Consider the following 24,301-nt stretch of genomic DNA (forward strand, 5'->3'; position numbering starts at 1 on the left):
CTCATATACATAAAATAAAATAAGTGAACCAAACAATTGTGGTTGCTACTGGGTATGTTGGTAGAACCCTGTAGTCTGACAGGGTGTAGAGGCTGAAGCAGGAGGGTCACCTGATCTAGAAGTTTGAGAACAGCCTGGGTAACATAGCAAGAATCTTGCTTTAAACAAAAGAAAATCTCCCTCCCTCTCCTTCCTGCTCTCTGCCTCTCCTCCCCTCTCTCCTCTCTCCCTGCCTTTCCCTGCCTCTCCCTCCCTCACTGCTAACTTTGCCTCTCTCCCTCTACTCAACCCTCTCACAGTGCATGTGCGCATGCGGGTGCACACACACACACACACACACACACACACACACACACATCAACAATGACAACCCCCCCCCCCCCCGCTTACAAGATATAAAGTATTATTAGCTAAAGAGAATGGGGGAGACAGGAAGGGAAAACTGGCATGAGTAACAAGCAACATGAATCCTCCTCATTGCTTATTATGTCTGCTATCCTTTCCTCTTACATACTTGACTCATGTCTACATTATATATTGAATTTCTCTAAAGGCGTGGAGTTGGTTATACTGTGTGTATCTTTTTTTGACAACTTGACAATATCCTCATAAAATGAAATTCTAAGAATTACAAAACAACAAAGTATATTTAAGTAAAAGTACAGCCAGCTCTTTATTAATGAGTATTCAAGTGCTCTTACCATTTCATCTTCTGTGTCCAGTATCTCCTCTAGGTCTGACCGTGAGATGTTCAGGATGGAAGCTGCCAAGGTCTGGGCTTTATGGGTTGAGGTTTTACAAGCATGTCTGCTTTTTTGCATCTTCTTAAGCTCTCTGATTTGATGTCTTGTCCCATGGACATCACTTTGTAACTCATTGACCAAAGCCTAAAACATATTGGAGAGAGCATGGGTTCATATGGAAGTCATAATGAAGACAAAATGGCCCAAACATAAAAATGTGAACGCACTAGCAAATCATTTTTATTAAGGTTACACTGATTTTATTTATTTTGGAAGAAAATGGGCTGTTGTCTACCTATTGTCATTAGGTAATAAAAGCTCTCTTAAATCACCTCTTAACTACATTTCTTTATTAACCACAGCTCTCAAACTCAGTTTCAGATATGCTAACTGGTATCTTGGCTGGTCAAGCTTGTAGCAGGCAGGCTGCTTGTAATCATGATAAAGCACAACTAAGCTGATGAGACTGTTGGTTCTATTTATCTGTAAGCATACTATTTGCTTATTAATTTTAATAAGCTATTGCATAGTGGGTTTAACTGCTACATATGCTGATGAAAGGTGACCACTGAAAAAGTTGCTTCTGTACTATTTTACTGAAACTAAATTAGAGACACTGGGAACTTGACACGACCTAGTATAGTGCCGCTGTGACTGACTCCTGCTCATAAGATGGGAGGAGCTGAAACACACACAAAAGCTGAAATTATGTCACAGAAGTCTTCACATTTCCCTTTTGAGAAATCAAGAAGTGCTAGTATGTGTCACTCTTCTAGGCAAATAAGAAAAGCACATTTTACTCTGCATGGCCAGAGTTCTCTGTGGAGATACAAGGATGGCTTTGGGAGCCCAAGACAGGCTGGCCAGGTGCTGGGCTGTTTCAACATTCTGCTAGTTCAAAGGTTTGCATAAACAATCCTTGGCAGCTCTCTCACACAAAGCAAAAAGTAAAATTACCACTGCAAAGAGTATGGATCGCTGTCATGTTGCTGATTGTTACTTGATTTTCTCTTTACTCTTTTTCCCAGATAATAACAACTTACACACACACACACACACACACACACACACACACACACACACACATAGACACACACACACACACACACGCACTCTGAAATCCAAACAGACAGAGTGAAATATCTGTTTCTCCACTGTATTAGCAAACACTAATCTGATACTTTAGTACAATTTGCTTTTATAACTATCTTGGAGTTCCAAATTCTCATTTCTATTATTACAAATCAAGTGGAGAATCAGCCTTGACATACCTATATCTTCACTGTTAAATTTAAATTGGTATAGTAAATCACATTATGCTATTGAAATTATATTTGTCTATTGAATATGTTAATTTTTTCATGGTTTATTGTTTTTTTTTAACTATACAGTTTCACAGGGGAAAAAGCTTAATGTAGTTATCCTAGTTAGGTATCTATTGATACCTACATGATAAATAAATGGCCACAAACAACTTGTGGAGAAAAGGTCAGAATCCAGGCTGGACCCACAGGCTGGAGCCTGCAGACCAGAAGGGAAGCAGAAGCAGCAGAGGAACAACGCTTACTGATGCTTGCTCATAGCTCCCTTACCTTGCTTTCATACACAGCCTCGGCCCACTTGCCTATGGATGGGACCACCCTAAGTGGGTTGGGTCCTCCCACATCAATTCTCCATCGAGAAAAGGCCTAACAGACTTGCCAACAGAACAAGCTGGGCTAATATCTATTTATCAGTGAGTGCATATCATCTGTGTTCTTTTGTGATTGGGCTATTAGCCCAGAAGTTCAGAATACCCAAGATACAATTTGCAAAACACATGAAACTCAAGAAGAAGGAAGACCAAAGTGTGACACTTCGATCCTTCTTAGAAGGGGGAACAAAATACCCAGGAAAGGAGTTACAGAGACAAAGTTTGGAGCAGAGACTGAAGGCATGGCCATCCAGAAACTACCCCACCTAGGGATCCATCCCATAAACAACCACCAAACCCAGACAATATTGCAGGTGCCAATAAGAGCTTGTTGACAGGAGACTGATATAGCTGTCTCCTGAGAGGCTCTGCCAGTGCCTGACTGATACAGAAGTGGATGTTTACAGTCCTCCATTAGACAGAGTACAGGGTCCCCAATAAAGGAGCTAGAGAAAGTACCCAAGAAGCTGGAGGGGTTTGCAGCCCCCTAGGAGGAACATCAATATGAACTAACCAGTATCCCCAGAGCTCCCTGCAACTAAGCCACCAATCAAAGAAAACACACAGAGAGACTCATGGCTCTAGCTGCATATGTAGCTGAGGATGGCCTAGTCGGTCATCAGTGGGAGGAGAGGCCCTTGGTCCTGTGAAGGTTCCATGCCCCAGAATAGAGGAATGCCTGGACCAGGAAGTGGGAGTGGGTGGGTTGGGAAGCAGGGGGAGGGAGGAGAATAGGGGATTTTTGGAGGAGAAACTAGGAAAGGGGATAACATTTGAAATGTGAATAAAGAAACTATCTACAACAACAACAACAACAACAACAACAACAACAACAAGCAGCTGATGTGTGGGTTGTGTTTTTAATAGAGATTGGAGTCCTTCTTCCCAGATGGCCCATGTTAAGTTGATTAAAAAGCTAAGTAGTTGGGTAGTTGAACTGGGGGACTTTAAGATGTTTCCTTTTTCTATCTTTTATAGCAGAGATTTTCTTTCTGATGTGACTCAAATCAGAACCCTGGAAAAGACTATGATGTGCAGGAGCCTCTGGAGGAGGATGCTTGAGAATAACACCCTACATATTCAGTTATATAAACGTTAAACATACAGAAAGGCTGAAAATGTGTAGGGCACATATACCACCAACCTGTATATTGTAATCAGTTTTCTATATTTGATTTGTCATGTACCTATTTACCCATTGATCTATCTTCCATCCTTGAAGCATTTTAAAGAAGGTGGCAGGCATCTGTCAGTTGGTCCCTAATTATATTACCATGTATATCATTAACTAATGATGAATACTTTTAGTACTTTTGAGATCAAATTTTTTACACAGTGTAATACAATATGCCTTGACCATACAGCTTTATGAGATTTTACTAAATGAGAACATTTTTGGCTAACCTAAACCTAGGTTGAAGTAGATGGAATTTCCATCTGTTATGGTTTGGATGCAAAATATCACTCACAGGCTCATGTAAAGTTTGAGAACTTGTTTCCCAGCAAGTGTGTTTCGGATGCTGTGGAATCTTTAGGAGGTAGAGCCTAGCTGGTAGAAGCAACCCACTGGGGGTTGGATTTAAGGTTTACAACCTGGCTCTAGTCCTCTTGTCTCTTTGGTCCTTGATCCTTGGAGATGTAGGGATCACAGCTGTGAAGTAGTGTCATAGCTAAGCCTTACCACTGTGATAGAGTCAACCCTAGACTATGAGCCCAAACAGAACCTCTCTTAAGTTGCTTCTTGTCCAGTATATTGTCATAGCAACAAGAACATATCATTATTTGATAAACTGTATTCATGCCCTTTTCTCAGTCAATCCCTAGTCAGTCAGTTTTCCCAGTACCATTTATCAAAAATTTAAAACAAACAAACAAACAAACATCACATTCACTATCATATGCTCTCTGTGTCTGTCACTTACTAGCTAGTGATATGTCCATAGATTAATTTATGAGCTCTCTGCTCTGTTCTGTTGATTTATGTTCCTTTTATTATGTGAGAATCATGAAGGTTTGAGTATGACACCTTTTCAATACAGTTTCAAACCAGAAAGTATAATACCCTTGGCTTAATTCTTCTTGTTCAACATGGCTTTGTTTAGTCAACATCTTTTATCATTTTATACAATTCTTTACTATGTATGTTAAATATGATGGGATTATTAACAACAATTGTAGTAGATAAACACACACACTTGGGTACTAAGACATTTTAACATTATTAATTCATCTAACCCATGAGCATAGTCTATTTTTCCATTTATATTTTTCTCAATGAATTTCATCAGTGACAGAAATTAACATTAATTAACAGAAATTCCATATTCTTGGTTAAATTTTACTCCTAGTGTTTCTTTTATTGTTTTGGCGTTATTGTAACTGACCATTCCTCTCACTGCTGTCTCAGAGGGTGTGCTCTTAAAGAGACAGAACACGATTGACCTCGTTAATTTTGAGGGATAGTCTTAGGGATTTTTAAGTCTGCAATCTGCAAACAGAGATAACTACAGTCCCCCCTCATGATTTCTGTAACTTTTATTTCTTTAAGCCTTTTACATTGGACCTGATTTTACATATGATGTCAGCTGTACCTTTAGTGCTTTTACTGAACTGAGATCCACTCACTCCATATTTAATATATTGTTTTTAAACATAAAAATGGGGAATTTTGTGAAATTCTTTTTCTATATGTACTAGGTGACAATATGACTTTTTTATTCTGATAATTTAGCACCTCATATGTATTTATTTGGATATCTGAACCATCCACAGACCAAATGCCATTTTAACATGGTGTATGAGGTTTTTAATGTGTCTGGCTAGTACTTGGTTGAAAATGTTTGCATCTGTCTTTGAATGATAATGAAATGTAATTTTCTTCTCTACCCATGTCCACATCTAACTTTGCTTGCAGAGTAATACTGACCTTGTAAAGAAAATTTGGAAGTTTTCAGTCGTGTAATTTTTTTTGGAAGAGTTTAAGAGGAACTGGCATTAATTCTTCTTAATGTTGGGCCAAGCGGTAGGGAAGCCATATGGCAGAGAAATTCTGTTTGTTGGGAGGTTTTTGATTACTGATTCAATTGCCTTACTTGTTATTCAGTTTGGATTTTGTGTTTCTTCATGATTCAGTCTTGGTGGGTCATTGGTTTTCAGGAATATCCAGTTATTATAGTTTCTCTAACTTCTTAGCATATAATTGTTCAAAGTATTCTCTTATGATCTGGTTACTTATTGCTTATCAGCCATATTTCTGTAGTCAGAGTTATAAATTCTATTTTTGCTTCCCTTATTAGTCTAGCTGACTAAAGATTTGTCAGTTTTACACTGATCTTTGTTTTGTTTTCTATTCCTTTTATCTGAGTCATCTCTTTCCCAATGCATACTAGTTCCTTCCTTCTGTTAACTGTGGGTTCAATTATTGTTCCCCTTGCTCTTGAAGATTCCAAGTTAGACTGTGCACTTGAGACCCTTTTGTTTATAGCTGTAATCTTTCCACTCAAACCCAAATTTTCTGCACCACATACACATAAGTTTTGTTTCCACCTTCATTTGTCTTGTTATCTCTTTATTTCTTTCATTTATACTCAGTCCTATTAGCTTTTGGGGATCAAATTGCTCAACTTCCACATTTTCAGGAATTTTCCTTTCATTACTGATTTGTATTTTTACACAAACAGGGTTAGAAAAGATGCTTTAAATGTCTTCAATCTTCAAATCTTTAAAAGTTGTTTTTGTAACCCCACATTCTCCTGTTTTGAAAACTGTTCCATACATGTCCGAGAGGACAGCGTGGTCTCTGGTGTGGCTCAGTTCTGCTAGGCATGTCCTCTATGCCGAGAGGGAATACTGTCAAGGGCCACCATTTTCCTTTCCTTTCCTCCCTCCCATGCTCAGGGTATTTGCTCTATTTATTTAGGCGCACTAATATTTGATGGACAAATGTTTATAACTGTTTTTGTCATTTTCTTTTTTGTGTGTTTATTAACTAAAGTCTATCTTGTTATAAATTAATCCACTTATGTTTTCTTGTAGTTATCATTTGTATGGAATATCTTTTTCTATCTCTTTACTTTCAGTTAGGTGTGCCTTTACAGATAAATTTAGTCTTTTTTTTTTTTTTTTTTATAAATACAGTTCACACGTTCAAAAGAAAGAAAGATGTAAGGAAGGGAAATCTATTCAGTCACACAGGCATCTTCTGACTAGAGAGTTTGGTCTATTTACATTTAAAATAAACATCCTCAGCTCCTGTGTGTACTGTTTCCTTTGTGTTAACTGTTTTCTGACCATTGCTCCTTCTGCCACTCCTTTATCATTTCCTCCATTCTTGGTGTCGCCCTTTGGTGACTTTTTGTTGTTGTTGTTTCATATACTTTGAGGTTTTTCTTTATCTGTGAATTCCTATTTTAGAATTTCTTTTGTCAACATCTTGTTGCTTTCATAAAATACCTGCAGTTTCCCATTTCCAGCTGCTAACAGTGTTGTGATAGTGGTCACATATTGATGACACTTCTCACATGTAGAGATTGGATATTATGGTTTATCAATAATTTTATATTGTATATCCAACTTCAAACTTTTGTCATGTAGTTTCTACATATTTTAATTTGTAAATTATAGTTGAAAGTCATTTTTACAACACCATTAAATACTAGAGTCTATAGAAAAGGTTTCTCTTAAGGAACCCTGGGCAACATCCCTAATAAAGCACACACCCTTCATGTCAGTTTACCGGAACAGTTTTATTCCCTCCCTCATTCTGAAGGACTGAGGTTTTGACTACAGTACTCTTGGCTGGCAGATTCTACTTTCACTGTTTTGAGGACATCTCATATTCTCCTTATGTCTGAGGCATTTCTGAGCAGTGCTTTGGCAATCGTACAGGGGTGCTCCCTCTTATAGAGGGTTCTTGTATATGATGAGTCATATGTTTTTTCCCTTTTCAATATTTTCTTTGCATATACTATTTGGCAATTTAATTGTGTACACCCTCATATCGAACATTTGTGCTCAGTCTTTTGAGGGGGGGATCTTTGCAGCTATGAATCTGTACACCTCTCCCTCCTCTCTCTCCCCTCCCTCTCTCCAAATTTGAGACATTTTCTCATATTATTTCTTTAAATAGTCTTTCTGTTCTTCTATCTCTCTGCTTTCTAAAATTCCTATCATACATATATTTAGTTTGATGATGTCTCAGAAGTCTTGTGAATTTTTTTCTTTTTCATGAAAAAAAAAACTTTGCTTCTTCTGTGAAATTTTAAATGACCTATCCTTGAGTTCAAGGGAATCTGTTATGGAATATTCTAGGAATCTTTTATTGGAAATTTTAGTCCAGTCTTATATTATTTCTATAATTACTTTTCTCCATAGAAGTAAATGTCTCTAATTGATAACAGCTTCATTTTCTCTTAGCATCTCTCTCTCTCTCTCTCTCTCTCTCTCTCTCTCTCTCTCTCTCTCTCAGACACACACACACACACACACACACACACACACACACACACACACACACACCAATATGTGTGTCCTGTGAGGTATGTGCGTATGTGCAAGGGATGCATATGGATGCAGAGGCTGGACCATGACTCTGGATGTCTGTATTGTTACCTGTCCTATTGAATCGCTGTCTTCTGCTGGATCGGAATCTTACTGTTTCTCATATGCTCTGTACAGTGAGTGAGCTACTGTCTCTGGCCCTCAATACACAGCCATGCCCCACTATTTACTGGGGACTATACCTGAGAACCTCATGCTTGTAGAACAAGTACTCTTACACACTGGACCATTTACCAGTCCTTACATCTTTTGTTTTTATAAACACAACTCATACAGACATATTAGTATTGTTTTATAAAATTTTTAAACTTTAAATCATATCTTAAAAGGAGAGAATAACACAAGTTATTTTTCTAATTTTTTCAATATTTACATTTTCTGAGAATATTGTTCCTTTTTATTTGTGGTTTCTGTTTCCTTGATAGGTTGCACACTTTCTTCCTGTTGCTTCCTAATTTCACATAATCCCCTGCCATGTTTCCTTGTACTTCACTCACTTATCTGATAGGACTTTTCCGAATTGCTCCTTGTCTGGTACTGGAAACCTGGCTTACTCCTCAGTGCTGGTGAATTTGTGGTTATTGGAGGAGAATCTACAATCACGGATTTACTAAACTTGTCTCTTCCCTAATACCAGTCTATAAACATTTGTCCTTTCAGTTACGTATAAAGAAACAAACTCAACACCACCACCACACACACACAGACACACAGCTAATTATCCAATCAATGACTGATCTAATGGACTGAATAAATAGTTCCAAAAAACAAATATAAATTACCAAGATAAATATTTGAAAAAAATGTCCAATATCCATAGCTATCAGGGAAACGCAGATTAAAACTTTTAGTTTCCAGTCAAAATGGCTTTGATCCAATGTCAGGAGGATATGGAGAAATGGAGGAATGTAAACTTGTACAACTACTGTGGAAACCAGTACAGAAGTACCTCAAGACGCTTAAATGGGACTACTTATAACCTGTAAGGCAAGAAAAACCTCCTTCCCCCACTAAGTTGCTTCTGACACGTATTTTGTTGAAGCCACAAGGGAAGTGATGTAGCTCTCTAATTCCATTTCTGCTGATTTCTTTTTCTAGCACCTTACACTGAAAGTTAATGTAGACACTCACACTCTTCTGTTTGAAGAACTCAAATGTTAGGTCTGTCTAAGTCCCAAGTCAGAGAGAGTTGGAAATTTTGTAAAGTAAATGTATTTTGATAGCTATTTTGTTAAAGCATAATTATATTATAGTATACTGATGATAGATAGTGAAAATAACTTTTGCCTTTATGAATTTGTTGAGGAAGGATATAAAATAGTCTTTGTGAATGTTGTAGATGATTTAAAAAGAAAGTATCCTTTCTATTTTGAATTACTGATTTATGAATATACTATAGATTAAGCATACCATGGGAAAGTAATCATCTCATCAATTCCCTTTTGTATTTCCACACTTCCTTCAAGCATTGCTTTTAGCATATTATTAGGGACACACCAATTTTCTTTACCCAAATATGGCAACATGAATCCTTTATACTGATCTCCAATTGTCCCAATATCAGAGTACATTTTAAAAATGAAACTACTTTCTTGGATGGACATGCCAACACACAGCTACTCAGTTTTCAATTATGATCATTTACTATAACCAGCAGTCGTGTGCAGTAACCAGGAAACCATAATATTCCACTCTTACTGGATCTACTTTCCCAGCTTTATTTTCTTCAAGTTTTCTAGTCTTATTTGTGAGTCTTGAATGTATTAGCTAATAACATAGGATCCTGACTTTCACTTAAAAACTCTGAAGTCATCATTCTTATCATGGTTTCCCAACGAAATAATGCATTTAACAGCCTTTTGAAAAATTCTGAAGAGGCTTGAATTCTTGGTTCTGGGTCAAGGAATAGCCCCTTTCACTAGGAGAATCCCAAGGTGCTGCCAGGTTAACACGTAATTCAGAATTGTGCCTGTGTCTTAACAGCATTCCAATAGGTTTGCTGAGGTATAGTTTATAGAGTTTAAAGTTCACCAGTTAATATATTCTTATTAAAATGTTTTCCTTTTAAAAGCTCCAATTTTCCTTGAGTGAGACAAAGATTAAGTATGAGTTCAAGATGATAATATTACAGAAGTGTTTAAAACTCCTAGTTAAAAAATAGATCAGTGCTAAATATTAACCATGAAAATGTAAACATAAAATTGGAATGTTCAACAAATGCCTACACTAAAGAAGAAAGGAGTGCATATACCCCAAGAATCAAAGTAAATGTTACCAAACAAAAACTTATATTGGTTCCAGCTAAATACCATTGTTTGGCTGGAATGGCTTTTTTTTTTTTTTCAGTTACAAACAACAACAAAAAATTCTGAGAAAATGGCGCCTGGCATATGACTCTCACATACAAGCACATTAACAAGCCTATATATATATATCAGGGCTGACTCAAATTGAGCAAACACTTCTAGAAATTTCCCCAGTGTGTTTTATCCAGTTACTAGGAGAATTCAAAGCCTCAGCTCTGCCACATATATCCAGCCCAGATGCTCAAAGCACTTGATTTCACCCTAGGGCCAAATTCCATATTCAAGAGTAGATCTAGAGCAGATGGCCCTTCCACCTCTTCCATAATCTGCTGGTGCCCTACAAATAAATGAGAAGACTAAAGGGAACACAGATTCCACAACCGGACCAGAGCAAACATTAGTACTATTAAAACTACTGATAATATTTATTAAGTAGTTTAGTGTATATGATATCTAAAAAGCTCTGTGAAGAATACATTGTGATTATGATGATCCATATAAGAACTATGCATATTTATGAACAGCTCTTGCCTTCACATTTTTAATCTGAAAAGTAGTTATAATTCTGGTGCATGTCTATCTATTTGTCTGATCAATTCTTCAAGAATGTAATGAGCCTCTTGGCTGATGGTACAATAAGGAGATTATTGATAATGTTTCTTAAAGTTGGCTATATAATATACTTGAAACAATGAAAATAAAAAGCATACAGTTGCATTTTAATTGTACACACAGTAACTAATTAGGAGATAGCTATCCTCTTACTTACCATTGCTCTCAACAACAGTTGATACTTTCAGAGCAGTTCTGGTTTGCCTGGCGCCATTCTGAACTTTTAGCTATGAACGGTTACTCCGACCCTAACCCCAGGGATGCCCTATTATCATAGTCATCTTATGGGGAGGGAAACTGAGATCCAGAGGATGAAATCAGTTGCCGGAGGTCACAAACCTAGTATGGAGCAGAGTTGAACTCTGTCCCCCTGGCTACAAGGTTAACGGAGAGATCCCCTTGAAGGCCTAAGCTAACTCTGGAAGTGGGTCCAGAGAGAGGAAGGAGGAAGTGAGGAAGGGTAAGAGTTGGAGAAGAGTGAGAAAGTATATTCGAAAGGCAGGATGCCATTCATTTACAAAAGCACAGAAGCTTAGGTGAGATAGAGCTAACACAGCAGGGCCCCAGAACCTGCAGATGGCATGTTACCTGGGTGCATGGCCCCTGAGCTTCCCTGCCCAGTCCCAGGTCACTCAGGTGAGGAAGAAAAGTGGCTGACTTCACCTTACTAAGACCCAACCTCCCAATATTTCTGCATTTGGTTGCTGGCAGCCTTGGTTAGAAAAACTTAAAAAGAGCATGATGTTAGTGTCAAGCACGCATCAGCAGAAAACACATTACAACAAACGTCAAGGGACCCCTGGAAATTGGGAGTTTTTAACTTTTAAATGGCAAATGGATATGTTTTTGTCATATAGATTCAACTGTTAAAAAATAATGTGTTTCTATAATTTTCTGCATGTATGTCTCGGTGCTACATGTGTTCCATTGGAAGCCAGAAGATAGTTTCAGATCCCCTGAAACTGAGTGTACACATGGGTTTAAGCCTCTTTGTGGGTACTTGGAACTGAGCTTGAGTCCTGTGTCAAAAGAGCCAGTGCTCGCTCGTAGCCACTAAAGCTCTTATCTCTCCATTTAGCTGTCAAATGCAGATTTGGGATCCTGCTGAACTAGAATTATTACCAGTATATCACTATTAAGGATCAATGTCACCTTTGAATAACTAGAGTTTAGAGACTTAGGCACATAAGTAAAATGTGTGCTTTTTAAGGTTAATTTTTGCTAACCTATTTTCTGTGGAGAAATATACAAATTATATTATCATGATCACAAAATTACACTAAGTGGATAAAAATCAAATTATGTAGCCATGAAATTAGTTTTCCTATAGTTTTCCTATTTCTGGTTTTCATTTACCTTTTTTTTTCTTTGAAAAGACCATATTCAAAGTATATTTCCTAAAAACAATGATCGAAAGTAATAAAACTCATATGTGTCTAATTCATATTTTATATCCTGTCTAAAAGCACAGCAAAGGAAAACCAATGTTGAAAAGAAACCAGGAAAACAAAGTCATAATAAAAATGGTCCTATATGGGTCAAGTAGCAACAATATTCAAAGAGATTTTTCATTATAAATTAAAGGGTGAGACTTCAGTAAACAGAAAAAAAATGGCATTTTAAGTCAGGAAAGGTAAATTACATTCACTGAAATTAATCTTTTCAACCATTCACGATATTCCTAGGTGTGCATTATTGGCTTGACTTTATACCATTTAAAACTTTATTATGGGAGATCAAATGCTTATTTCACTCATTTTGTAGGTACTTTTAAATGAGAAACTTATAAGGACCTATGATTTCTAATGAAACAAAGCCGGGCATCTCCTTGACACGTTACTGACAATGCTTTGGGCCCCTATATGGTGGGGGGTGTACAACATATTATGGCACACAGCTAAAACCCAGTTATGTGCCACTGCATAACTAAAGTACATGCCCAGCAGTATTACTACTTGTAAATAAGTCCTATGCCTGTAGACATTCTGATATACTCAGCAGAGGGCCTCCTTACCAAGGGCTTCAAATATGGCCCAGCTCTTGATCTGTCTAGAGAGAAAAATCTACTTGAGCTGATATGAGAACATGATGATAACATAAATGTAAAATAACTTATTTTACACATTTTAAAGTTTAACACATTTTGTGTCATGTATGTGCACCTGTCCAAAGAAGTCAGAAGAGGGCGTCAGATCCCTGGAGCTGGAGATACAGGCAGCTGTACGTAAGCAGCTCTATGTGGGTGCTGGGAACTGAAGTTGCTCCCTCTGCACGGGCAGCAAGTGCTCTTGACCCCTATACCACCTCTCCAGCCCACTTAGTGGGATATAAGCTGGGGGTTCCTATTATGCTGAGGCATGGAAACCAAGGCTGGGAATGGTGATATAACTTTCAGGAAGATATTTAAATTTATACTTTATAAAGAGCCCATAAGTGGAAAATGCACACCTACTGAGGCAATAGGACTGCCTTGAGAGTCTTCCCGTTAGTTCCAGTTTCTACATTCTCAACTGGCGGCTCTCATGCCATCTGCAGGGGGAGCACCATGCTCACTAAGGACTGAAGCACAGCGGGAAATGTGGGTGGGGGCAGTGGGGAAAAGGATGGACTTTCTTTCCCATTGCAAACCATTTTATACTCAACACTGACGGTCAATAGGACGATCATTAATACTTCACATTTCCAATGTAAATTTCATTTAATTAGCAATCACTATGTACACCTATTCTTTCCAAGGCACTGTGGTGCATGCTGTGGAGATAAAGATTAATAAGAGATTGTTCCCCCTATTAAGGAAATCATCATGGTCTAGCTGGCAGTGACAGATTTTCTTACTCACTACAAGACAAAGAATGTAAGGCACTGAGTAGAGTTATTGGCGCTTTATAGGGGATTAAACAGGGCAGAACCATCACAGGCTCTCTGCTCTCTGCTCTCCATGACTGCTGCTTCTGGAGAAGGGAGGAAGGGTGCTAAATGTGTCTTCCTCTCCTCCCACAATCACAGCTCAGGTGGTTCTATGTCTCATTAATTCCTAAATCTTTCTGGGGTTCTTTGATGTGTAGGTGGCATCTAGATAAGACAACTGGGCCATCACTTATGTGCAGGCACTTTAGCTGCCTTTATGTTTTCCTGAGTCAGGAATTCTAATTCTCTGGCTGTATTGAATTCATATACCTTACCTTAACTGAACACAGGAGTATCTTTGTCCTTGCTTGGGTGTTTTTTATTATTATTATTATTTTTATTTTTTTTTTTTTTGGTTTTTCAAGACAGGGTTTCTTTGTGTAGCTTTGGCTGTCCTGGAACTCACTTTGTAGAGCAGGCTGGCCTCGAACTCAGAAATCTGCCTGCCTCTGCCTCCCGTGCTGGGATTAAAGGTGTGCGTCACCACGCCTGACTGCTTGGGTGGTTTTAAAAACAGGGTGGAAGTGACTTAATTCATTTTAAGTCTACCTTGATTACTTGACTACTACCATTTCACTACTAAACTAATGCTAAGAAAGAAATACTAACAATAGGGTGAATAATTTAAAACTCAAACCATAAAATCTGCTACAAAGAAAGTTTGAACACTGTGACTTCCCCCCCCCCCCGGGTAGGAGAAAAGGTTTTGTGGATTGATTAGAAAGGCAAGAAAGCCAGAAACACCCCTGCACTCCTCATAAGCATTAAGGCAGGAGAATCAGCAGTCTGAAGCCCACTGAGCTCTCTCTATGTATATATAGTGAGGTCGTCTCTATGCAGTAACATCAGCAACAACTAAAAGCAAAGACCTTGACAGCTCCCCTAATCCTCAGAAAGAGGACAACGCCTCTGCCAGGAGGAAAGCAACCTTCACAAAGGCTCCAACCTTCACAAAGATGGTGAACTCTTCAATCTTCTCATTGGCGGACAGCAGTTTCTTCTGCGCGCCTTCCAGGACCTGCTCACTCTGCAGTGCTAAGCCCTGGAGCTGCTCTGAAGCCGCCGTCTCAATCTGAGCCATGGCTGTCTCTGTGTCATTTAGTTTTGATATCAGGACACTCATCTTGAGATCCTGCCAAAGATTGATATTAAGAAAAGAAAAGGTGTTTCACGCACATACTGGTGAGTTATGCGAGTTAGACTGCATCCTTCTATACGTGCAACCTACTTTCATTTGGGTAAAGGTGATGCTTGCTTTTATTTATGTTGCTGATGCACCACACTCATTACGGTAAACAAAGTCTAAGGGTTCATGTAGTGACACAGTATTCTTTATAGTTACGTGGAGTTATTAAGTAGTTCATATTGATGTAGGGAGAAAGGGTGACAGCATTAACGATGAGAACCGCATCACTGCGTTCAAATCAAGCTCTGGATGTTCAGACCGTACCTTTTTTTCTAACTCCTCTTTAGTTTTCTGATACATCTGCTCATACTGTGACTTCTCTTTCACAGCAACGTTAAGTCTTTGCTTTAGTGAATCTACTGATACCTTCTTGTTGGAACATTCTTCAGTTAATGACTTCACCTACAATGGAAGCATAAAGGTAATACTGTTAGTAAGGGCATTACAGTAGTATACTGTATTGTATCCTCAGAAACTAAACTAGTCTAACGGAATTCACTGTCTCATAAACTGTATCAAATTAAAATAGTCTACTTGTAGTATTCACATTAGGAAGAACTAGCAATTCTTAATAACCAAACTAAAACATATGATATGTATAATAGAATAATAACATTCTTTATATAGTTCAAAGAATAACAAAGGAAACTGCTTTCCATTTAGCTTAATGCCTCTAGAGAAATAATTACTTAAGAAAGAATTTTAAAGCTATATCTGAAATGATTTGAAGTGAGAGTATAAAGGAGAGGCTGGAGAGACAGCCCAGTGGTTAAGAGCACTTGTTCCTCTTACAGAGGACACAGGTTCAATTCCCAGGACATTTCACAACCATCTGAAAGCTTGAATTCCAGGGGATCTAAAGCCCTCTTCTGACCTCCACAGGCACCAGGCACGTATGTGGTGCACAGATATATACAGGAAAACCACCAACACAAAAAGTTAAAGCTTTGTGGGTTGCATAAAGCACATTTAAGAATTTAAACAGCACTGATACGTTAGTCTGCTTCTGTCCTTTTACACTGTAGGATTAAATAATATAAAATAATAAATAGGGATATCATTATGTAAAACACAAGTACTAGATACTTTAAAAATTAAGCATTTTACTGCATGGCAGTATACAAATAGGCAGACTCTATCTATATTATATCCTGTAAGTATTTTGCACAGATGTTCAATACTAAATATTTATGCTATTTCCATTCTTTACAGGCGACCTTGGGAGATAGGAGGTTAGGGGAACCCTCCAGAATGCACCAGAGACCTGGGAGGTGAGAGACTCTCAGGACTCAAAGGGAGGGACCTTATATGAAATGCCCAACAGTAGGGAGAGGGAAGTTATAGAGCCCACCTCCCGCTGGAAGACAGGGCATCAAGTGAGGGAGAGGGGGTCATCCCAGTCACAACTCTGTCCCATAATTGTTCCTGTCTGGATGGAAATGGAGAGGAGCCTGAGGAAAAGAAGGTCCAGAGACAGGCCCAAAGGATCCCCTTGGGATCCAGCTCAAGGGGAGGTCTCAAGGCCTGACACTATTACTGAGGCTATGGAGTGCTCACAAAAAGTGACCTAGCATGACTGCACTCTGGAAGACCCAACAAGCAGCTAAAGTCAGAGACAGATATTTGCATACAACCAATGGACAGAAGCAGCTGACCCCTGTTGTTGAATTGGGAAACATTGAAAGAAGCTGTTGCAGGATCAGCACTCTCAATTAATCTGGACCCCGAGATCTCTCAAACACTGGACCACCAACCAGGCAGCATACACCAGCTGATATGAGGCCCCCGACACACATACAGCAGAGGACTGCTGAGTCTGTGTTCATTCAGAGATGATGTACCTAACCCTCAAGAGACTGGAGGCCACAGGGAGTTTAGAGGTTGGGGTCGGGGGGTGGGGACATCCACGTGGAGACAGTGGGGTGGGGAGGAGGTATGGGATGTGGAACAATAGAAGGGTGGACAAGGGCAGGGGGATAAAATATGGAGTGTAAGTAAGTAAATAAATAAATTTAAAAATTATTTATGTTAAAATGAATACAGTAGAAAACAATTTATCAGTGAACACAAAAATTGGTACCTTTTTTTCAAGAGTTTCTAACATTTCATTAAAACTCTCATTACTTTCTGAATTTACTTTCTGTCGAAATTTCAAGTCCTCGATCAGGTGTCTTTTCATGGTTATATCCCTCTCCATTCGAGACGTCCTTCAGGGAAGAAGAATTTAACAGGAGCAGAAAGAATCTTGATATACTGTACCTATGGTCAGTCCTACTATTTGTTTTGAAAAGTTGGTATTAATGCCACTATGTCAGTAAATTAAAGTGCATTTTAATAAGCATCTGAGTATCATATTTTAGTAAAATCCATAATCTGGTTGTGACTTTGTTATTATTACATATTTGCATTATAGCAAAAGAAAGATGAACTGAGTAAGAGCATTATTGTTCATAGAATTTATGAAACTAAATTATATTTAAATTATATATTTGAATTGCTTAGGTATATTGAAGTGATACATAGAGACTATCAAAATCCTAACAATGTTAAGAACAATACTGTTAATTTGATTAAAAATTTTAAAATCCTGCACTATGCAAAGAGACTGTAGTCAGGCACACTAACTTCTCCACTCAGTTGAGACTGAGTTTACCTCTTAGTTCGCCTTGTGATGCTGAGTGCTGCAATGCAACGTTAACTTCAAGGACCTCTGCTCCTGAGGCTGTAACTATGGCTCCACTATGATGGAATGTGACAAGAGCTCACACTGACACTGTTATCTGCAGGCAAACTCTTCAAGTACTGATTCACTTGTGCCTCAGAACAACTTCATGAATTAAGACTATTAGCCGGAAGCACAGAGCTGGTAGATGGGGCCAGGATTCAGAGCTTCCCTCAGCACTAATGATGATGATGTACTGACTGCCCTTGGTCTATACAGAGTTCAAGACATTTTCAGCTACACATACAAATGATTTCTATTTGGAGGGTTTGGGAGACGAGGTTTTACACTGGTAGACCTCAGCTTCATGGCAATCTTCTTGATTTGAACTTTCTAATGCTGGAATTACAGGAACAAGCCACCACATTCAGCCAGTAACCCTCTGTCTAAGTTTTATTTATTAATATGTTAAGTAAGTTTCACTTGTAATACTGCCTACAGGTGGTCATATGAGAAATTTATCAGTGATGTGTTCTGTCTAAACAGATTATCATATAAATGCTTTAAAAGTTATAAAGCACAAAGAAAGAGAACCACATTCGTTGAATATCATAGGATATTTAAACTCCTTTAAAAATAATATATATAAAAGAACCTCTAGCTACTTTATGAGCAAATGAAACTTTCAATTTGACCTTAGCTGTATAAACCTAGGAATTAATCCTATTCAAGTACTATATGTTCTCTTAGTCTTAGAATTATAGGTTTTTGTTTAGTCTTAAACTTATTAATTTATAGTTACTCAAATTACACTAAATAGGGAAACTGGTGTTAAATATTTTACTCTAATTAAAAATAGCAACTAGGTTGTTGTCAATCATGCTATATGTAGTATTCCTTAAAATTCCATCTTATGTTGGCATAAAACAGTCTTAAAATAGTAAAATTCCATTGTTAAAGGTAAATGCTGGTATTGTTTTGAGTGTGGGATGGTGAGGAGAGACAGCAGCCACTAGGTGGCAGCAGACACAACAGATGGACGTGTGAAAGCCCACCTTTCGTGCATCTCCTTTATGTGGTCGTCCTTTGCCAGGAGTTCCATTCTCAGAGACTTCACATTCGATGACTGTTTAGTGAGCTCATTAGTTGCATTCTAGATTAAAATAAACATATATTTCAATTCATCACGTTTATATCTAAAACAAAGGCACTGGTTTGAGAAAGTAACACATTTATTTTAATGTTGCTAACAATGACTAAAATGTAATTTTAATATATTATTTCATTTTTTATTCTACAAATAAGATAAAATACTTATAATAAAACCATTATACAGCATGCCAGACCATAAAGGAGCATCAATAACAGTTCAGGAATCAAGTATTTTAATGGAAAATAGAACTTCTCTTAGCAAATTGTAAATGTGTGATTAAGAATCTTACTGGCTCAGTTAGATCACTTAAAATGAATGATAGATTTCTCACAAGCTGAACTGGATGAAATGTGATCACAGATAACTTGATGTTCCCTCTAAAAAAGTATAACTACCATTTTCCAATTCTTAGGATGTGGTCCCATCTGTGATTTGCTTTCACCAAGAGAACATGGCTCTTGACATATATGTGAATTCAAATCTGGGCCCTCACAGCTCTGGGCCTCTCTGTCTTTGTGCTCTTGGGTTGGTGCCCTATGGTCACCTTTCTGGAAGACAGTTCCACGGCCATGTGCGGGTACTGAGGTGCTGCAGGTGACAGCCAGCTAAGCACGTGACAGACTCAGGTGTGAAGCCCATGCTGCATCTTCCAGCCTGGCAAACAAATCTTAAGAATGAGGGAACCCAGGCATAAACAGCAAAAGGACTAATGGACAATAAACTGCAGTGGGCCAATGATATTTGAGGATAATCTGTTTGAGAATATTGGATGATTGACAAGCTGATTAACACTAAATTCCTCTCTGTTTGAACTTACTAAGAGTAGCAATTGTTACTTAAGGATTTATACATAATTACTACATTATTAATCTATAAAAAGAAAAAAAACAAATAGAAGCCGTAGAAAGAGAAGAGAGCTGAGACTTGAAGGCTTATGCAGATGCGATATTCATGGTCTTTTGGAAGGTTTTATCATGGTGGCCTTTATTGAACTAAATTAGAATCCATCAAATGTCTGTAAGGACGCAGTGACTTCTTAGATGCATTTGAACCTACCATACTGCATACTCACCTTTAGTTTACACTGCAATTGCTTTATTTCCAAATCCATGCTTCTTGAAGGACCCAGTGTGGTAACCTTTATCTGCGGAGCCATTATTCTAGAAACTTCTTCTGCCAAGCTTGTGATGTCGGATGAAGACTCCACTTTCTTCAACAAATCTTCCTTTTCTTTTCGAAGTTCAGCTAAATCAAGAGTGAGCTTCTTTAAAATAAAAAAGATACCATGAAAATATTCAGAGTTAATCTAATGATTGTCAGTATAGATTTCACAGGGTAGGAAATGTCAAAGAAATAATTAAATTAATTATAAAATAGTTATAAAAATATTACAAAAATTCTAAACTCTCCCAGGTTTTAATTAGTGTCAGAGTCTATCAGTTTAAAATAAACAAATAATTAAACAAAGACACCACACTCAGCACTTTGAGTTTGTTGGTCTTTTCTCATAATGACCATTGCTTTCACATCTACATGGGTCACACACACACACACACACACACACAGAGAGAGAGAGAGAGAGAGAGAGAGAGAGAGAGAGAGAGAGAGAGAGAGAGAAACTCTGACTCTGGGGTGGCTGTACTTGGTAGGAGCCAAGCTGGAGCAGGACAGGATAACAGATGTTAGCTGTTTATTCCACTGGGTAGCTCTTACTAACCTATGTAGCAGCCAAAACACTTCTCATTTAGCAACAGAAATGCTAAGTCCAATTAGCAGATGAGGCTTGTTAGGGATTTAGCTAAAATAAATACCATGCAAACAAACTCACTCAGTTTTATCCACTTGAATGATAATTAATTGATCAGCCTTTTTGTTATGTTGAGGTGAAATAGCACTGTCCTATATCTGACATTTAAAAAAATCATGAATATTTTTGCTAAATAATATATTGGGAATGTTTTTAAGAGTGAACAGAGCCCACCTTACTGCTAATCTTTCTTCTTTGTTAATCTCGTCAGCAGAACATCACCAAATCATACTAGCCTAACATCTCAGAGCACTTGAAGAGCATTGAACTCATGGTTTCTTTAAATCCGGAACTCTTCCTGGCACAGTCCAAGCTTGATTCCTCTCTCCTCTCTACTAATTCTCTTATGTCCAATCTACGCCAGTTCTGTACATAATGAAGTAATTCATATTTTCACTCCTGAATGTCACTTACTCAGTGCTAACATTAAATTCTATGGGGACTACAGGTAGAGCCCTTCTCCCTGTTCTCTCCCAACCTTCTTTCTTCCTACTTCCTCCCCTACTTCCTAAGCCAACATTGTGTTAGTACCTCACCTGAAGCCCTACTAAGGCATTTCTTGTTGATAGAACAAAATTCTGGTGCTTGTAGAAAATAGAAGATTTGGCTTCAGTTTGTGTTCCAGCAAAAGTCACCGGAAGTCAGTCTTGCCTTCTACACCCCATCAGAGGCTCAACACATTGCGCCTTCTCAGCTGAGAAAGTACTCTTCTACCTTGTACTTTTAAGGGAAAACTTGTACTTTTCTTAACAAAGATTTTGTTGGTATTTCTCTTTCTTCTCCAAAGCAATGTTTCTATTCTCTTAGATCCCACAGTAAATATGTTTTTCTCATCTTGAAATCTCATCTTAATATATATCGACGTAGATAAGAATGGCTTTACTGCAGTGTTCTAATACATGCATAGATACCTATCTTGATCATAATGACACCCTCTCCTGACTCCATCACACCAATCCCCTTCTCTTTCCAAGCAGTGCCCCTTCTAATTTCACGTCTTTCTAATTAATGTATTCTTCTGGTGACCCAGGTAGTTTAATTAGAGTTCCTTCTGTTGCCACAGTTGAGGGGTTGTTGATAAACACATGGGCAATTAATTAATGGCTACACGTGACCACATGCATAAACACACACACACACACACAAATAATAACTGCCTATGGATCTTCAGAGAGGGACAGGATCTCATGAGCCCCTCCCCTTCTATGACAATGCTGATAGGTCCTGTCTTCTGCAGGTCTTCTCAAGGATGCAGTGACATGAAGACACCTTTCCACAGCACTTCTGCTAGCTGTTACATGCTTTCCACTCCTTCCTCCACAATGTCTCCTGAGCCATGGAACAAGTAGTGTAGACCTCCTATCTAGGCTGAGCATCTAACAGTCAGCCGTTCTCAGCACACTGATCAGTCATGAGCCCTCCATGTCTTCATCCACCATGAAGAGAAGCTCCTCTCCTAAGGGTAACAGCAGCACTAACCTCTGATAGTGAGCTTCTCCCATGGCTGCATTGAGTCTCAATTCTATCCTGTTACTAAATCCCAGGAAATTCTAAATCCTTGAGCAATGACTAAGCTCCTGTATACCTGTGTGTTCACCATAATACCTAAAAATTATATCAAGTGCTGATTTACATGGCCGAGGGAGTGGCACTGTTAGGAGGTATGGCCTTGTTGAAAGAAGTGTGTCACTGTGGGGGTTCTCTTTGAGACGACCCCCCCCCTGCCTGGAAGTCAGTCTTCTTCTGGCTGCCTTCAGATCAGGAAGTAGAAGTGGCAGCCTGCATACTACCATGCTTCTCACCATGATGATAATAAACTGAATCTCTGAAACTGTTGGTCAGCCCCAGTTAAGTGTTTGCCTTTATAAGAGTTGCCTTGGTCATGGTATCTCTTTATAGCCATGGAAACCTAACTAAGACATATATTTCAGAACAAAAAGAAACTTCTAGATTTCTTCAAAATTCCTTATGTATAATGCAAACCATACTATAAACACAACTTGCCAAGTGAAGCCTTTATTTCTTACATATTAGCTTATCATCATACAAATTAAAACACACTTACTGGTAATAATGTGATTTTATTGAGACCATTTGCCCCAGAGTATTTTTAATTCTAATGTTAATACTATGGATATAAATTAAACTTTTGAGATTACTTCCTGTGAAAAGATAACCCATTGCCACAATTATTCTTGGATTCATGCCCCATAGGAAGGTGGGTCTGATGAGGCTTTCTTTAAGTTTTTATAAGTATAGAATACCACAGCTTTATTTCTTCCATGTTATCACAATCTAACATCATAAATGAATCTTTAAAGAACATCCATATATATATGGGCATGGGTGTGTGTGTGTGTGTGTGTGTGTATATATATATATATATATATACACACATACATATATATATACACACACATATATATGTGTGTATGTGTGTGTGTGTGTGTATGTATGTATGTATCAAAATCAATTTAACAATAATAAAAAGAAAAAGGAGGAAACAGTGAGGTCATGGAGAAGATAAACAGGAATGTCTCTGGTTCACTAGAAAAAATAAAATTTGAGGCTGGGGATGGAATATATATATATATATATATATATATATATATATATATATATATATAATCAGTTGATAGAGTACTTGTCTCACAGGTATGAGGCTGAGTTTGGTTGCAACACTGCATCTGGGAGTGTCTTAGTGTTTCCATTGCTGTGAAGAGACACCATAACCAAGACAAGTCTTATGGAGGACATTTAATTGGGGCTGGCTTGTAATTTCACAAGTTTAGTCTATTGTTATCATGGCTGTGTCCAGCCAGTCATCGCTCTGGAGGACCCAGGAGTTCTACATCTTGTTCCAAGGAAAACAGGAGAAGACTCTTTCACTTGACTAGGAGGAGGATCTTAAAGCCCAACCCTACAGTGACACAATGCCTCCAATAAGGCCATTCCTCCTAATAGTGTCACTCCTTGGACCAAGCATATTCAAACCTCCACAGGGAGTTAGCATGTTTTTACTCAGCAGTTTCATAAGTGTAATGTCATCCTCAGCTACATAGTGAGGCCAACCTGAGATATCTGAGATCCTGTCTTACACACACACACACACACACACACACACACACACACACACACTATGGATTAGGCAGTATTTAAAATCTATATTTTATAAGTCATTTCTAATATTTGTTATATGTAGAATTCCCTCAAGGTTTTTGACAAATGACTCTGGCTGTCTTCCATTTGTCTCTCAGTTCAGAAATTTGATATATTTCAGAAATTCTATAGACAACTCAAGAAATGGACATAAAATGTCTTTTGCTTATGCTTGGTTTGACCTGTGAGAATGCCTTTTTAGGCAGCCATTTTATAAATACAGCATGCTGTATAATCTACCAATAAATTAATGTTACCCTTAAAATTGTTATTTTGTTATTAGTAACATGATTTTATTTTGTTCTTGTTTTTCCATATCTAACTAAACATTTAAGGTGTCTATGCCCAGCATACTTAGAAGTAATACAATACAGATGAGAGAGACATGATTTCTTTTAGTGTTCTGAATCTACTGCTCATACTGTTGGATTGCTTCATCCTTCAGAACTTACCTATCTAGTGAGAGCAGTTTTGAAGATATAAATGTGAAGGTCTCCGTGCAAGCATATCACTG

General features: G+C 38.0%; 1 protein-coding gene across 3 annotated transcripts in view; it reads right to left on the reverse strand.

Moving 5' to 3' along the window:
• Positions 1–24,301, reverse strand: part of Cntln (centlein) — a 243,179-nt gene that overhangs the window by 15,819 nt on the left and 203,059 nt on the right. For all 3 annotated transcript variants that reach the window (XM_085839197.1, XM_085839196.1, XM_085839198.1), the window contains 6 exons: positions 19,894–20,085; positions 18,724–18,821; positions 17,087–17,213; positions 15,271–15,408; positions 14,767–14,952; positions 702–887 (listed from right to left, as the gene is read on the reverse strand). In XM_085839197.1, coding sequence (XP_085695323.1) covers positions 702–887; positions 14,767–14,952; positions 15,271–15,408; positions 17,087–17,213; positions 18,724–18,821; positions 19,894–20,085 — 927 coding nt within the window. The remainder of the gene's footprint in view (positions 1–701; positions 888–14,766; positions 14,953–15,270; positions 15,409–17,086; positions 17,214–18,723; positions 18,822–19,893; positions 20,086–24,301) is intronic.

Source organism: Mus caroli, unplaced genomic scaffold, assembly GCF_978045245.1.
Source record: "Mus caroli unplaced genomic scaffold, Mus_caroli_1 scaffold_6, whole genome shotgun sequence".
Lineage (NCBI taxonomy): Eukaryota > Metazoa > Chordata > Mammalia > Rodentia > Muridae > Mus > Mus caroli.